Source organism: Epinephelus lanceolatus, chromosome 16 (assembly GCF_041903045.1).
Source record: "Epinephelus lanceolatus isolate andai-2023 chromosome 16, ASM4190304v1, whole genome shotgun sequence".
NCBI lineage: Eukaryota > Metazoa > Chordata > Actinopteri > Perciformes > Serranidae > Epinephelus > Epinephelus lanceolatus.
The window spans coordinates 6,098,673-6,116,046 of NC_135749.1; the positions used below are offsets into that span (position 1 = coordinate 6,098,673).

General features: G+C 41.7%; 1 protein-coding gene across 2 annotated transcripts in view; it reads right to left on the bottom strand.

Moving 5' to 3' along the window:
- The window catches only part of col22a1 (collagen, type XXII, alpha 1), an 87,953-nt gene that overhangs the window by 47,087 nt on the left and 23,492 nt on the right, over positions 1–17,374 (bottom strand). Inside the window, exons 6-20 of one of the 2 annotated variants that reach the window (XM_033637211.2) lie at positions 16,872–16,995; positions 16,225–16,500; positions 16,040–16,120; positions 13,446–13,562; positions 13,306–13,350; positions 13,131–13,193; positions 12,928–12,966; positions 11,275–11,328; positions 11,114–11,167; positions 10,983–11,036; positions 7,646–7,699; positions 7,490–7,534; positions 1,488–1,541; positions 1,317–1,370; positions 751–786 (exon numbers count right to left, since the gene is read on the bottom strand). In XM_033637211.2, the coding sequence (XP_033493102.1) occupies positions 751–786; positions 1,317–1,370; positions 1,488–1,541; positions 7,490–7,534; positions 7,646–7,699; positions 10,983–11,036; positions 11,114–11,167; positions 11,275–11,328; positions 12,928–12,966; positions 13,131–13,193; positions 13,306–13,350; positions 13,446–13,562; positions 16,040–16,120; positions 16,225–16,500; positions 16,872–16,995 (1,150 nt within the window). The remainder of the gene's footprint in view (positions 1–750; positions 787–1,316; positions 1,371–1,487; positions 1,542–7,489; positions 7,535–7,645; positions 7,700–10,982; positions 11,037–11,113; positions 11,168–11,274; positions 11,329–12,927; positions 12,967–13,130; positions 13,194–13,305; positions 13,351–13,445; positions 13,563–16,039; positions 16,121–16,224; positions 16,501–16,871; positions 16,996–17,374) is intronic. The other variant, XM_033637212.2, reaches the window with a different exon arrangement.

Here is a 17,374-nt window from a genome sequence, read left to right on the forward strand (position 1 = left end):
TGGACGTGAGATCGCAGTGACTTTAACCTTTGACCATCACAATCTAATCAGTTCATCCCTGTGTCCAGGTAGGAGTATGTGACAAATTGGAGGAAATTCCCTCAAGGCGTTGGGTGTTGAACGTGAGATATCATATTCATGAGATTATGGCAGACGTACAGACCTCTGGCCACAGTTGTCGTCGGCATGGAGGCATAAAATCCCTTATAGCTTCGTGTAGAAAAGATCGCAATGTCTTCTGAAATCTGAAAATTCAGATTTCTTGTTTTGCCCAACCAAAACTCCAAAGCCCAAAGAAATCTGATTCATTCATACTGTAGATGGTACAGTAAAGTATCAGTATCCTTTTATTTTGGAAGCTGGGACCATCAAATGATCAATCAATTATCAAAATATCTGTCATTTATGGTGTCTTTTGTCAATCAGCTAATCGGTTAATTGGCTTTCTGTTAAGCTTCTTCTATCTGGAGAACATCACCCCCTCTTTATATGTGATTCCAGTTGAAGAACAAGGTCAGCAGGTCACTTTTGTCCATAATTAGCTAGTTTGTTTTAAGTAATCAAACAAACACATAACTGATCATAGATGCACAAAATAAACTTAAATTACATGCTTATTTGTTTCCCCTTTCTGTCTCTTTTTCTTTTAAAAAATGCTGTTTATCTTTCTAACTCCATCTCTCCATTTTGCTCTTCATCACTAAACGAGCCTGTAATTTGTTATCCTTTTGGTCTATTTTTGGTACTCACCACATCCCCAGGTAATCCGGGAAGGCCTCTCTCCCCCTGTGATGTAATTCAAACAAAGATAAAACCCCGTCATTAGAATCAAGAGACTTAAAGGGTAATGCACCTAGAGCAATATGGTAATGATACGCCAACGACCATAATTTATGAGATGACACGTGTGTACTTATTGTAGGCCTAAAGGAAAGTGAAACTTGTGGGTGAATTACCATGGGAATCCTCTGTGCAGATGTGTGTATGCGTGCATCCTTGTGCATGTACATGGGTGTGGTGTAAGCATGCGCGCACCACTGGAAGACTCATCAAAGTCCGTAATTACAGACAGACAAATGAACTCTGCATTTTATTTTCTCAGACAAATGAGTGGGCTGACTTTGATGGTACACAAAGGAGACGGAGGAATGTCTGGAGAGCGCAGACAGTAGTTTGGGAAAGTGGTGATAACTCTTTGAAATGATTTATATCAGCAGGGCTTAATAACGTGATGCTTACAGCAATATTCTCTTTCAATTGTTTCTAATCAAGTCAACGAGATGTTTTGCATAAAGCACAGCAGAGGGGGGGCATACCTTCATGCCTTTAAGTCCACTGGCTCCAGGTGCACCAACCAGTCCTCTCAAACCCTAATCAGTTTGAGACAAAAGCTTTATTAATAAAAGGTGACTCAGTGAATTTGTCTCAGATTAATATCTGTGGTGTGCTTGTAACGGCAGGCTCTTAAACAGAGGTACACGACTTACGTCTTTCCCGGGAACTCCGGGCTTGCCAGGGAATCCATCCAAACCTGGCTCGCCCTAAAATGGAGACAAGTGTAAAAGAAAGCATTTATAAAGTATTTGCTAACTGTTGAAAACAATATAAATAATAATTCTGCCATATTTATTTATCTTACTATATAATGACGAAAACTCTGTCTGTGTGTCTGTTCCATGTTTTTCTCCTCACTGACTTGGTCAATCCATGTGAAATTTGGCACAGTGGTAGAGGGTCATGGGAGGATGCTAATGAAGCAATATTACATCAGTTGGCAAAAGGGGGGCGCTATAGCAACCGATTGAAATTGCAAACTTTGAATGGGCATATCTCATGCCCCGTATGTCGTAGAGACATGAAACTTTGCACAGAGATGCCTCTCCTCATGAGGAACACATTTGCCTCAAGAACCCATAACTTCCAGTTATATCGATTTTCTGCCATTTTGAATTTTTTGAAAAACACAAATCGATCTCTTCCTAGGAAGTTTGAGCGATCTGCATGAAACTGGATGAACATAATCTAGGGACCAATATCTAAAGTTCCCTCTTGGCAAAAGTTGGAAAACTTACTAAAACTGAGCTTCTATAAGGCAATGAATATTGCGGAGGGCGTGGCTCATCACATAAAGGTGTATAACATCTCAAGGGTTTCACCCATCACCACGCAACTTTGTAGGCATATGACCACACATAATCTGAGGGGACCCCTCCATTATTGACCTCATCAAACAAAATGGGGGCGCTAGAGAGCTCATTTCTTATCTAGGCCTAACTGCCATATGGATTTTTATTAAACTTGGTAGATATGTAGAACAGGACGCCTCAAGGTGACTGGAGAAATTTAACTCTAATTGGCAACTGGGTGGCGCTATAACAACAGAAAAATGCTTAAAAATGGCTAAAATGCGACCGATCGCTGTGGCTCCCCCTGTGGACCAATGTTGGTGTTTTTTTCTAATTTTTGGTATGACTAAGTCATGGTATGGTATTATATACTAGTCCATACCCATTGAGTACAGCATACCATACCATGACCATATTAATGCCAATTTTTGTACTCCACTGATATTTAACAATAGTTTCTGTAAGTGTCTCTAATCACAGTCTGGAAAACTGTATATTTGGCAGTCTACACAACCAATGTCTGGTATTTTCAAAAAATAGTTTGCAAAGAAAGTAATGTATATATTAGAGTTCGTTTGCAACAAATAAAAAATTCCCAGAAGTAAAAATAGTATGTGCAACACATTCACACTCCATCTTTGTCACATATAAACGTTTGGTCATGGACTTTTCATGTCTAGATACAATGTGAAAGGTACCCTGGGTGTGTTGGTTGTTGATGTTCTGGGACACCATGTCAAGTTCTGCCTGTTACATGCAAATAAATGCACTACATCAGTAAAACAGAGCGAATTTACATTTTGTTTTTTCCTTCAACAACTAACGCACGTGGTTAGGGTTTAGGAAAAACGAACAGGGTTTGGCTTTAGAATCTTACAGGACATGAACACCTCTCTCCTGGATGAAAGTCAGTGTTTGTTGTGTCAAAGTGAGTGTGTTTGCTGATCCTGTGAGTTCATTTATCTCCTTTAACTTTAGCTTACATTGTAGTTATGCTATGTAGCGTGTGAAATAGAGTATGGTGAATGTGCTAGTGAAGGTAGTATCAGCATTGCTTCTGCCTGGAGCTCGCATAAACGGAGCCTGGGCTTGGTTGAAGTTGGCAGTGCTGTTTGGGCTGAGATCACTGTCCAGCCTCCTGGAGGTGTCATTGTTGTGAGGGCTCGTCCTGGGGAGGTAGACTGTACAGCCTAACCCGGCGGGGGAGTGTGATAGCCTAACAAGGCTTCCTTCCCTGGGTCTACCTCCTCTGTGGTAGTATAGGTAAGGTAAAGGAGGTTGTTCGGTTAGTGCGGGGAGCAGTGAGACCTGGCATTAGGGGAGTGTCTCTGGGACGCCAGAGATCACTGTCTAGCCTCCTGGAGGTGTCGTGGGACTAACTAGACGAAACACCGGTGAAAGGAGGTTCCCACCCGATGACCCCAAAGACATGTTAGTTATCACTGCTCACTGGTCTGTATAGTTAAGCCTTGCCATAATAGCTTATCGTAGGGCTTAGGAGGATTATTCACTGAGCGCTGAGCCCTTTTTTTTTTTTTTTTTTTTATTAGAGCACAAACTTCTTGTGTTTATTTGAACTGTTGGACCCATCCACCACCCCGTCTGACTTTTGCCGCCTTAACTTTTGTTCTTGTCCCGCTGCGTTTCCCTGACACTGCCGAACACCATTCAACTATAATGGCAACTGGCTAGGTATCATGCCGATGTTAAAGGACGGCTATTTCTGTCAGTGTCTGACGCTTCGAGTCACTGCCCAAACACTGGATTTCAACGACTTCAGAGTGAGGGAGTGTGCAGGGATAGCTACCATTGCTGCACAGATAAAAACAAGAAACTCAAATGTCATCAACAGAAAACCCAAAGAAAAAGACCTCTCAGCAGTGAACCAAATGGAAAAGTATATCAAGAAAGCTCTGTGAGGCTGTACTGAGGTGCTGTCCTTAGCAGACCTCAGGCCGGGGGAGGGGGGACTCCTGCTTCAATTGTTTTCTTAAAAGCCCCGAATCCATTCTCTTCCCTTATGAAATCTGATATAATTGAGTAAACGTTCTTCTGTTGGCCTAATATTCAATTCAGAGTATTGAAGCCCACATTCACTTGGCATTGCTGGGATCCTTGAGTTGCAATTAGAGCAGCCCAGATAATGATGGCATGGATTCAAATGTACAAGGTTTGTCTGTTAAACATTTGTCTGTGAAACAGCAGTATAACAAAACTAGGTTTCAAGATCAGTGATGCTATTTACACCAAATCCCTCCTCTACCTATGTTATGTTAGGGTAATAGTAACATCAGATAAATTTTACCTTCTTTTAGGTTACGGGAATGAAAATCAGTTATCCTCAAATTTATTATGTTGTGGGTTCACAATGCTGAAGACAGCTGGAGAAGCTTTAGATACAAAACAGGATGTAGTCTCAACTGTTTTTTTTTCCTTGACAGCTATCATGTTTTTTCCAAATGATGTACAGATGTTTAGGCTTTCTATAATCTGAAATGGCTTAAAAATAGTGCATATAAATGCTGTAAATGGAAAGAAAAATCTCCCCGGAGGAGAACACCCCCAGGTTTGGACTGAGCTTTGGATGTTTACAATGTCTGACCCCGGAATAAAAATAAATAAAAGTTCTTCAAGCTATTCAAATCCTGTGGAGGAGTTATCTAATTTCATAAGGTACTGCTGCAGGGTCGTAGAGCCGTTAAGGAACTTAATGACATTACTGTAAGTACTGTTCAATAAGCAGGAGGTCTTAGTTGTAATGGCCCTCAGCCTTCTACCTGATGGAAGTACATTAGGAGTGGGTTGGCGGGGTGGGTTTCGTCCAGGAGGATTTTCATACCCTTGCGTCGGATATGGGCCTCATAGATATCTGAGATGGGGGGTAGATTGCAGCCTATAATCTTCTCTGCAGTGTGGACAATTCTGTCTAGCTGTAACCTCTGCTGGACAGTAGAGTTGCCATACCAGACAGTTATAGAGAAGGTAAGGACACTTTCTATGGTGGCTTGATAGAACTGCAACAACCCCCTACAGGCCACCCCAAATTTCCTCAATTGACGAAGGAAAAAGAGCCTCTGGTGGGTTTTTTCGGTAATGCAAGTTGTCCCCCCACGTAAGTGAGGAGGAGATAGTGGTACCTAAAAACTTGAAGTTGTCCACCCGGTCCACCTCTACCCCTTGGATGGACGAAAGTCCACTACTAACTCCTTAGTTTTAGAGGCGTTTAGCTGTAGATTATGGAGGGAGCACCACTCAGTTACTCTGAGGACCTCATCCCTATATGCAGTATCATCATCCCTAGAGATCAGCCCCACTAGTGTTATGTCATCTGCAAATTTATACATTTTAACAGAATCTGTGTGTGATACACAGTCATTTGTATACAGTGAATATAACAGGGGTGATAAAACACACCCCCTAATGTATTTGACTATCAAATTATGACTACTAAATCTATCAGCCACTCAATATATTATTATTGTTTGTTGGCTAATGAGTGAAGCAGCTCTAGCAGCCACTTGTATATGTCTAGCTATTCCAGCAGATAGACCTAAATGACATGACCCTCTGGTGGTGCTAGATTATAGACTGAATCACTGTGATGTCACGCTAACAACATCAATCACTTCAGGTAGAAAAATGGCAGTTGATTACAATTGCAGACATTTGTGAAATAGGCAAACTTGTTGATTTCTGTTGTCATTTTCAGTCATGACTGTAACATTTAGAGATAGATATATAGTAAAACAGAGTAGTCCGACCTATCTTGACATTTCTGCTGTCCTTATTTTATGTTCTCCGTTTCTTCTCTATCATCTTTGATAAACCAAATATACCGGCACAGAACCTAAGCAATGTCCTGCTGTGGATAGGATCACAGCAAAAATGTATTTTAGCCACCTAAAAAAATCCATAGTAGTGTAAATGTATGCTATATTTCAATATGTGCTCTGGTTTACCTTACAGAAAACCAACCACCACAGTAGACCAGCAACTCAGTGTTCTGCTCAGTTAAATTACTAAATTATTAATTTTGTCAATGGAGTCTTGAGGCTTTGATTAAAAGGCTTCAATTCCCCGTCAGAAAAGGCTGTTTGACGACCAGATAAGGCGGTGAAAATACTTCTATTGTTCAGTTATACTGTTATAACCGACTGGTATATTGGTATACTGTTCAGCGCTGTTTGATTTTATGTACATGATGTGAGGATTTTCTACCCAGAAGTTGTTGTAAATAAACGTTGTGATTCAGTCTATAAAGGCAGCAGAGGTTCATCTTCTGGGCACTATTACATCTGTACCAAACGTCATGGCACTCGTTGACCCGACTAGCCCACATTACCGTCCCTATAGCCGCGCAGCTAGCATGGCTAATAGAGGGCAGCTTCATTCAGAAAGTGATGTATGAACCAAAACACATCCTTAAGTTTTCAGTCAGGAAACACTGCCCTGATTTCAACCCCAGGTGCCTCCTCTGAACCACCTATTCCCTTCATCGCTTTACTCAGTAAAGTACTTTTCCAGTTTTCACCTACAGGATATTGCCTCCTGACTGACTGGCTGACACACAGCTCTAAACCTGGCATCAGCATGTTTGAATGGAGCTTCAGTGTGCCTTGAACCTGCTACACATCCTCATGCCATATGGCAAAGTAATCAGTGCACTGAATACATGTTTACTGCTTCATACCGACCCCGTGTTAAAGATGGTCAAATTCAAGTTGACACCTCAGCACGACACAAAGGTACGTGTTGCAGCTGGTTCGTCTACTGTATCCTTCCGCTCAATCTGTTATTTGTAATATCACTGAAGTCACGATCACAAAAACATCTTGACAGCTTCACTTCAGTTAAACCAATGTGATGTTTGCAGATAAGCTGTCACTGGTTTATTAGTGCTTTCTAGCATCATTGTGGTAAAGGAAGGAAGGTGTTAGCAGATCAGAGGAAAACTTCAGACATCAACAAAGCTTCGGCCTGAATGAGCTGCATTATAGCCAAACGCCCCCACAGGGTCCCAGACAGGAAGTGTGGAGAGTGAATCAAGGAAGCCACATCTGTTTGCACCATTACGCCCCTCAGTCCTCAGTTCCTCTGAGAAGAATGGCCTCTCTCAGAAGTTAACCCTGTCGTTAGGATCCCTGTTCTGTACAGGTTGAATCTAACATGGTTCAAATCCCGGGACATGCTGGGAAAACACGGACGGGGAAAGTAAACATGTACTGTAACTCCCTCCTGTCACTTGAGCAAGAAGAGCATTGTAGCTCCCCTGTTAGAAAACCTATGAATGTGACACATCGTGTTCACATTTAACAAGTCAGATTTAATCTCGTAAATGAAAGAACTGGTGCAGTGTTACTTACGCTGGTTCCTGAAGATCCTTTTTCCCCTTTAACACCTGCTTCCCCCTACAGCAAAACAGAGTAACATCACAATAGGATTCCAAAAACAAATCTAATCATTAATCAATATCAGATCTTAGCCGATGACTTGGAGAAGTTCATTCAGATTATACTCACAGTGACACCTTTTGGTCCTGGTGAGCCGGGACTTCCTTGATCCCCTTGGATTCCCTATATAACACAAAGTGACAACATTTTATTAGTGCGAGTTTATGGCTCTTCAAAAGTGCTCTTCAGCAGTACAGCGAAGGCCAACTGGGGACTGCTGAGTCGGAGGTGAATCAATGTAACTGACCATCTGTGAAACCTGAACTCCCGAAAAAGAAACAGCAGTTGTCAGTGACAAGACCCCCAACATCCCCATGGGACCACTCTGAACTTTGACCTCTGACCTCACTTTCACTTTCCTCACACACAGACAGACAGAAATGTTTTATCCCAGCTCTTTTTTATATAAAGCTTAGTTTTATGGCTTTGGTGAAAAAATGCACAACACAGACAGTGAAAAACAAAAAGAAAGAAAGACCTGCACCATCTTTAATGTCACTGATAGCACCTGTGCATGCTGGGGTGAAATAGGCTGTAATAATAGAGCCCCAGGAATGAGTCTGACAACCCAGAAATGAGTTAGCATTTTGGCACTCCCAGTTCCGTCATCTCAAACTCATAGGGTTTTTGGTTTGATGCCTGAAATAAGGTCTGTGGTTAACACAAGCTTGAGAGACTGGAGAGACGCTTTTATGTGTCTTAAGAAATGTGGTTGCTAACAAGTGGCTAAATGAGACTACAGAACGTCATCACAGCGAACACAGCTTTACAGCCTCGCTGTGGGGTCAGTGTTAAGTAGGGCTGCCACTAACGATTATTTTCACTGTTGACTAATCTGTCGATTATTTCTTCGATTAGTCGACTAATCATTTCATCGAAAAATCTGTTAAAATGTTGAAAAATGTTGGTCTGTCCCGCCCAAACCCCAAAATTACGTCATCTAATGTCTTGTTTCGTACTCACACCAAAGGGTTTTAGTTCACTGTCATGGGAGAGTGTGTAATGCTGCCAATATCTGAACGTAAGCAGCTGTAGTAAGAGTATTGTGAGGTACTTTTATAGTACTATTCTATGAAAAATGACTCAAACCGATTAGTCGACTACTAAAATAGTCACCGATTATTTTAATAGTCAATTAGTCATCAATTAGTCGACTAATTGTGGCAGCCCTAGTGTTAAGTCATGCTACCGTGGTGTAGTTTGTTTTTAGCCTAACGTTAGCTTTTTACTTCTGGCGATTGCATCTATGCTTCAAAACTCATAAAAGTGGTGCTCAACTGTGAAGATTAACTTGTTGAACAAAACATGTAAGTATCATAAATGTTTGTTTGCCACAGAACTTATTTTCTGCAATAATCCAAAATGCAGTGGAAAAATCCTGTTAGCTTTTTAACGAGGGAGCCAGGGTGACACTAACTTCAGTATCTGCCTACAGAAAACATCGTCCCTGGAGCACTCTGCTCTAAGTTCCACTTAACTATACCCAACTTTTAGTTTGGTTGCACTTCTCCACAGAATCAAACAGCTGCAGCTCGGAGCAGCTGCTGCAGCTTTCCATAGACATTGCATGATAGCTCGCCACAGGCCGCACTTCACCACTGCTTGATGTGTGTTCGGCATAAGCAGGTGAACTTTCAAGACAAATGGAACACAGCATCTTGCTGCATTCCATTTATCTCAAACGTCAGAGGTCAGAGCTGGGAGTGACCTTACACCCAAGATGATCACATTCCAGTAGGGACCACAAGAAGTTGGAAACCAAGTTGTTGTTATGATGCATTCCCTTTGAGTTCCTAGTCGGACATTTCAACAGGGACGCTCCCAAAGTCAGATTTTTTTAACTCCGAAAGTTGGAAGGAACCAATCAGCCCCGACCTCAAAATCCAATATGGCCTGGGTTTGTTGAAGGTGGCAGTGCTGTTTGGGCTGAGAAAGCCATGTGTAAGTAAGGTAAAGGAGGTTGTTGGGTCGGTGTGGGGAGCAGTGAGACCTGGCATTAGGGGAGTGTCTCTGGGACGCCAGAGATCACTGTCTAGCCTCCTGGAGGTGTCGTGGGACCAACTAGACGCAACACTGGTGAAAGGAGGTTCCCACCCAATGACGCCAAAGATATGTTAGTTATCACTGCTCACTGGTCTGTATAGTTAAGCCTTGCCATAATAGCTTATCATAGGGCTTAGGAGGTTATTTGCTGAGTGCTGATCCTTTCTCCTTATTTGACCTGGCTACACCACGCATCACCAGTAGTGAAAGCTGTGGTAATATACCGTTTATTAGCACTTCCGTCTTGTTTGTGTCTCTTAAAAAATTCACACACACAGAACTGTCCAACTCCTATCTTTGGAGATGTTGCTACAGTGTACAGGGCGCAAAATTGTTATCAACTGGTATCGCTAACACTGGCTAACCTGGTTAGAACTGGTATTAATAACAAAATCTTGGGTTTCAGATGTGCAACTCCCAGCTCCGACCTTGGACTTCCACGGTAAATGGAACACATTAGCACCACTTCAGGCAAGATTAGCCAACGTTAGCGATACCAGCTGATAGCAACACATTACACTGTATTTTGCACATACAAACACAGTAGCAACATGTCTACAAATGGAAGTTGGACAGAACTGTGTGTATGACTGTTTTAATGAGACACAAGTAAGACAGAAGTGCTAATAAACTGACTTTAGGGGGTGTTCAAGTTGAAATTGGACATCCCAACTTCCTAGGAATATGAGTCCCGTGACTTCTGTGACGTGCGGACTTGTGTTACAAACAATTTCTTCCTGCCTGAAACACATGAACATGTTCCCTGGCTGCAGAAAAATGTATTGCCACACTTTGCTGCTTCTTGGTGTGTTGCCAGTGTTACACACATATTTTGGTTTCACATCACATTGTAGTGGTTATAACATACACCAGGTCAAAGCTGAGGCTAGGAGGTGAGCTCTGTTTCCTTTTAGTATTTCACATGCATCCACAGTCTCAACTCTCTGCCATGAAAGCAGCATTTCACTAATTGAGTAACCTGTGTTGTATCAAAAGGGGGCGATCATTCCCTCCAGTCCTGGGTCGGGCAGCCTGTCACAGTCCATTGGTCAAACCTGAGCCAGCACCCCCCCGCTCCGTCCTCCCTCCTCGTGGCTCTTTCACCAGCTGCTGCCTCATCCAAGGGAAAGCCAACCAAACTGCCCCCTTCTTCACAGGAAATCGATAACAAGCTGAGGGGTAATTGTCCAGAAAAACGTATGTACGCCCACATAACACAACAAATGCCTCTCTGAGATCACTGCCAAAACCAGAATGACAAAGGCTAAACCTTTTTCTCCCTACATCAACACTATGACGAGCCAAATGCGTGTGCACGGTCCCGTTAATGAATTAAAAAAATGGGAAGACCACGTTCACACACCTTTTGTCCAGCTGGACCTGGCAGCCCTGGATCACCATCCTGTCCTGCGTCACCCTGTTAAAAAAGAAAATGATGAAAACGTATATTTGCATACAACCCCTGACTGAAATATGAAAACATTCACTTCTTACTTGGTCTCCTTTGTCTCCAGGTAAGCCATCAATCCCTGGCACACCACCAATTCCCTGTCAGATGATTGGAAACACATAATTAACACCAGCATGTAAATTCTGACTTTAAGATTTAACAAATTAAAGATGTCCGCCACACATCCAGGGTCCAAGTGCCACACCTTCTCTCCTTTTTGTCCAGGAGGACCTGTCAACCCTATCCTCCCTGTATCACCCTGTAAACAGAAGGCAGGTGTTTACTTTGGCTGTTCTGTAATACACAAGCATGCAGGATGGCCGGAGACACAGGCGACGATGGCGTGCTGTCAGAACATCAACCTGGTAGCATCACAGAACGTGGTTTAGTACACGGTGGGTGGAGGATTAACATTGAACAAATGTTAGAGATTAATTAATGTTTGATGGAACATAAATACAGAAGTTATGTTACACAAGTCGAGATACACATACAAACACACAGAAACTTTTGAGTAAATGTTGGGAGCCAGAATATTCAAAAAGCTGTCATCGTCTTCACCAAGACCCACGATGGTCTGGTCGTACATCAAGAGACTCAAGGAACAATGGCTTTCCATTGTCTTCAATGCTGCACTTTTGGTTTGTGTGTACACTGATGTCACATGCAACGCCAAGGAATCCCTCGGATTTGGAAAGCCGGACTGAGTGAAAAGTAATGGCTGTTAAATTACACAGTACCACGAGGTCTTGCCCACCGCAACACTTCCCTCTGCTTCATAAACCACTTTACAAGTCACAGAAGGTTGCCCTTTAATTATTTTAGGAGCTTATATCATTTTAACACACGACATCTCGTTCATGGCAGAGATTAGGAGGAAGGCCCCCGCTCTGCTGCGCCCGAAGAAGACATTATCTATAACAACACTGCTACACGGGGAATTGCCTGTTCTTGTCGGTTAAAGATGCAATTAGAAGCAATCAAAGCCGGATGAATTCACTTTCACCCCATGCGACTGGATGACCGACATAGCCATTTTTAACCACAGCGTGGAGCGGGCTTACGTCATGTCTTTGCATCAGCTTTGGAGAAGTTTACAGCAACAAATTGCAGCCTTCTTTGGGAGAGAGTGGAGACAGATGCTCATGCAGAAAGTAAAGAAATAGAAAAGCAACAGGGATGCTCTGCATTAAAGCTTGATTTAATGCAGTTATATCAAAGCAAGTTTCCAGCAGCAACAACTACAAGATGGAAATCAATTTATCATGAAATGAGTTCGGCTGTCTGTCTGACTGCTTCACTGAAGTTAAAACAGCATCACACCACCTGCTTTATGCAACAGAATCACAGAGGCATCCTCAAAACTATCAAACCCAGATCAGATAACACAAGAGCGAAGACCACGTCTCGTCTTCCAGACCTCTTGTGGCCATTTTAAGTGTCCCTCTCTGGACAGCTTGAATGATGCATGCAGAGGATTTTGTCTCAAAGAATAAATTATACCGTGAGACTCCCAGCTGGCACTGCCAGGCAGCGGAGGCTGTGATTTCAACAGACTGGGTGGGCGTCTGCATAAGCCTGCCCTCCCTGCTACACATCCTCTGTGGTAACCTGTCCTGTAATTCTGACAATAACAGCTGTTTGAGCATTTTCCCTAACCACTCCCTGACAGAACAGAGGTAAGATAATAAAAAGAAAACCATATTAAAGACAAACATAAAAAGAAACAGGACAAAAGAAGAGAGAAAACAGAAAACAGGGTCTCGGATTTACATGCATATAAAATATGCACGGACACAAACGTGTATTTGGGTTAACATGATGCTCATGCAGCATCAGGAAGAGCAGGTGTACTTACCTTCTCACCTCTGTCACCTTTGACAGAGAGTGCTCTGCCCTGCAAATAATTAATCGATAAGGATCAATTATTATCAAGGCGGGAAGAAAAGCAGAGATAATAGCTGGATGGCATGCAGTGTGAAATAAACATAATGTGCTGAAACTCAATTATCTCTCCATTAAAAGTAAAACTTGTAAATGTGCACATTTTAAGTTTCATACAGAGTCTCCTTTTTCTCCTCTGTTTCCAGGCGGTCCAATGGCGCCCTTTAGGCCTGTGTCACCCTAAAAACGCACATTCACACAGTAAAAAAGTCGAACAAACAACTTTGGAACAAAATTAAACTGGAGTCTTTTGTTACACACAAGCAAGTACTTAAACGCAACAGTAGATGACCTTTTCACCCTTGGGACCTGCAACACCAGGTGCACCGATCTCTCCCTGTGAGAGATGAAAATACAGACGTCTTTCGAAAGCCATTTGACAAAAGGATTCCCACTCATCTGTGAAAGTCTGGTAAAATAAGGTGGTGTTACCTTAGATCCTGCAGGGCATGAACAGTTCACATGAGGGCCTCTTTGCTGCTCCAAACTGGTGGGTGTCGGGGTGGGGATCTGCAGAGGGGGCGCCTCCGTAACAACTTTCTTGGGACACTGAAATGATATGATTTATTTATTAAAAGTAATCATCAAACCAAAATAACTGTCAGGATGACAAAGACTATGTGATGAGCACTGAAATCCATCTGGCTTTAGTGATTATCTTAGCTTAAAGACAGAGTGAGAAGGATTTAAAACAGCACTAGAAGTTTGGTGGTGTTCAGTGGCTTCTTTTGGAGGGTTTTGAGTTTTGTCTTGAAACCAGCTAAAAGTGCCTTTAACTCATCATCTCCTTTGGAAACAGCGTCACTCTACACAGATTTTCGGCTGAGGGAATACATTATAAATGTACTTTATTCAAGTTGTTAAGTTGATAATGTTACATCAAAAATCTGAGCAAGATCATTATTTTATTTTATTTGTAAGGTTGTTCTTGCACTCACTGAAATACTGAATGTGTTTGTAGTGTTCTCTGGTCCATTTGTCCACGCTGGCTCTAAATGAATACTTCTATATATGAAATCACAGGTAGCATTATATATTAATAGTTCACTGTTATTAATCAGTATGACGTTTACTTGCATATAAAAGATGGTATTAATCCCTTCACACCATACCATAACGTTACCACTGTGAAGTATGTTTTTATGCTTAGTCTTGAGTTGCTGAACAAACATAAATGCAGTTCTTGTATATGTTATCTCATATATTATGGTATATTGTAGGAACTGGTGTCACTTATTTGCACCTTACTGTGCTTAACTGTACTGTGAGCTATTTTTATATTTTGCACCTTACTATTATCTAGTTTATATTTAGTTTTAGTCCTCATATGTTGCACGCTTTGTATCTGCAAATATATGCAACTATTTTTATCTACTCTTGATGTACAGCACTTTGTATCAGCTGGGGTTGTTTTTAAGGTGCTTAAGAAATAAAGCTGGATTGGGTTGGATTGCACTTCTATAACTTTGTATTGCAGCTGCTGCACAGCAATGTCCTTCACGATAAATACAGTTCTGTCTTGTCTTGTCCTGTCTTGCGTTGTCTTGTGTTTCGTTTTGTCTTGTTTCATCTTCTCCTCTTACGTCTTGTCTTGTCTTGTTTTGTCTTGTCTTGTTTCATCTTGTCTCGTCTTGTCTTGTCTTGTTTCATCTTCTCCTCTTTTGTCTTGTCCTGTCTTGTCTTGTTTTTTTTGTCTTGTCCTGTTTCGTCTTGTCTTGTCTCGTTTCATCCCATCTTGTCTTGTCTCATCTTGTCTTGTCTTGTTTCCTCATTTCTTGTTTCGTCTTGTCTTGTCTTGTTTCATCTTGTCTTGTCTTGTTTCGTCTTGTGTTGTCTTGTTTCCTCATTTCTTGTTTCCTCTTGTCTTGTTTCCTCATTTCTTGTTTCGTCTTGTCTTGTCTTGTTTCGTCTTGTCTTGTCTTGTTTCCTCATTTCTTGTTTCGTCTTGTCTTGTCTTGTTTCGTCTTGTCTTGTCTTGTTTCATCTTGTCTTGTCTTGTTTCCTCATTTCTTGTTTCGTCTTGTCTTGTTTCCTCATTTCTTGTTTTGTCTTGTCTTGTCTTGTTTCGTCGTCTCGTTTTGTCTTGTTTTGCCTTGTCTTGTTTCCTCATTTCTTGTTTTGTCTTGTCTTGTCTCGTCTCATCCCATCTCGTCTTGTCTTTCTTCATCTTAGTTTAATTTAGTTTAGTTTAGTTTATTTGAAAGGGACAATGCACATTAATAAACATTGTGTACAAAAAAAACCCACACATATGTAAATGCACTCGAATTAGCTTAAAAAGCTAGTTTTCATCGACTGTCCCTTTGCCAGTTTGTACAAGGCAACCTTTAAAAAGAACAACAATGGGATAAAATGTTGTACCGCATAGGGTAGACACAAACACATACTGCTGTCCGTAAATACATACATAATAAATACACATTTGGACTACAACAAGGTGATGTGTGTCCACGTTAATAATACACATTTGGACAACAATTCACATCGGACAACAATATCAACATCAGTGCTCTCATCTTTGGGTGTCTACAAGCCAGTTCTTAACATTTGCTTGGAATGAGTGATATGATGGAGATTCTCTAATCGATTGTGGCAATGTGTTCCATTGATGTGATGCTTTGAATGAGAATAAAGCCTGGCTGAAAGTGGTGTTCCTTAACGGGATTATGCAGTCTTTTTTTGTCGCACCTTGCGTAGTTCTAATAGCAGAGGATTTGAATTTAATAAAACTGGATAGTGGAGGAGGAGCTGAGCCCTGCATGATCTTGTATACCTGACAGATGTTTTTGTATGTAATTAGGTTGTCCCAGCTCAAAAGTTTGTACTTTTTCAGGATATGGCAATGGTGATGTCTAAAGGGTTTTTTGTCTTGTTTTGTCTCGTCTTGTATGTCTTAATTTACAGCACATACAGTCCTACGTTCACACCCTCTGAACTTTGTTTGGATAAAGACAAGACATCTTGCAATTAGAACCAAAACTGCTTCATGAAACTGTCAAATTTGTGACACTGCTTCCAATACTCACAGGTCCGTTGGGTATATCACAACAGGTCTCCAGCTCTGCATGTTTGGAGTCACAATAAATCATCATCCTCTGGAGGTCAAACTGAATGGACACAAACAAACAACAGATGAACATTTCAACCTCAAGAAAATAACCTTTGCATTCAGAGTGTATTAAACTACCACATAAGCAGGGCTGAGACTCACATCAATGGGCACACTGTCATACAGCCTCTTCCCAATCACTGTCCTGCCCTGGATATCAATGTCCTCCCTGTCTTCAATGGGCAGAGTCTCGATGTGTTTACAGTCCAGGTACAGAGACACAGACTTGGCCTCCACGCTGAGGGCAATCTTGTGCCAGTTGCGGTCAAACAGGTTCTCAACATCAGGGCTCTTGAACACAGCTCTGACGGCGTCTTTTGTCAGGCCGACAGCATTGTACTCCACTCCCTTGTTCTCACCGTCCAGGCGGATGGACACCTGACAAGTCAGAGACAGGAAAATGTTAATGATAGGAGCTGAAGAACACAGGCAGACAGTCACATGAAGCCAAGACAGAGTCTTGAACACAGAGTTTAGAGACATTGTCTGAAATTTTTGCTTTTAATTTAAGATTTAAAGGACAGATAAACCTGCTTTTTATAGTATTACATTACAATTTGAGGTTGCTTTTAAACATCATGATCATGATTGTGGATTTAATTGTATCTGGCTTGACAGAGGTAAACTCACAATTTCCATGTTTTACGCCCTATGATTTAAGAAGGATCTAAAGAGTCAGTGAGCCGAGCCAAATCCAGACACATTCAGTAACAGTCGCATTTATCACAGTTTACGTTCAGCTGACCCACCTGTGGGATTCCATATTTGTCAAAAACTTGCCAGAGGTACCAATCTTCCCGTCTGGAGGTTTTCCTGAATTTGAATGTTGTCACGAAGGCATACTCATCTGGCAACCCCTGGGGAAACACATCTCTGCAGAATAAAAGCAGGTGGTTATTGCTAACATAAATGGTGCTTTGTTGTACTTGTATGATAAACACACAGCTGAAGTGACCCCATCACTGTTTAGACTTCAATGTGCAAAATCAAACAGTCTGTGTTTCACCTAGAAACCGCTTTGTATATACTGGTCCTGCTCTCCTAGGTAGAATGATACTGCATTATACATTTAATCAAAGCTGACGTTAGTAACTTTTATGAAATAACTTTTTGTCATATTTGTGGAAACTGTCACTTTATTCACACAGCAGAACACGGGACAGATAATCATGTTCCTCTGCCTCCTTGTACTGCTTCTAATTACATGCCTGCACATGGACGAAAACAGCCAATCAGAGCCAAGGACATGTGG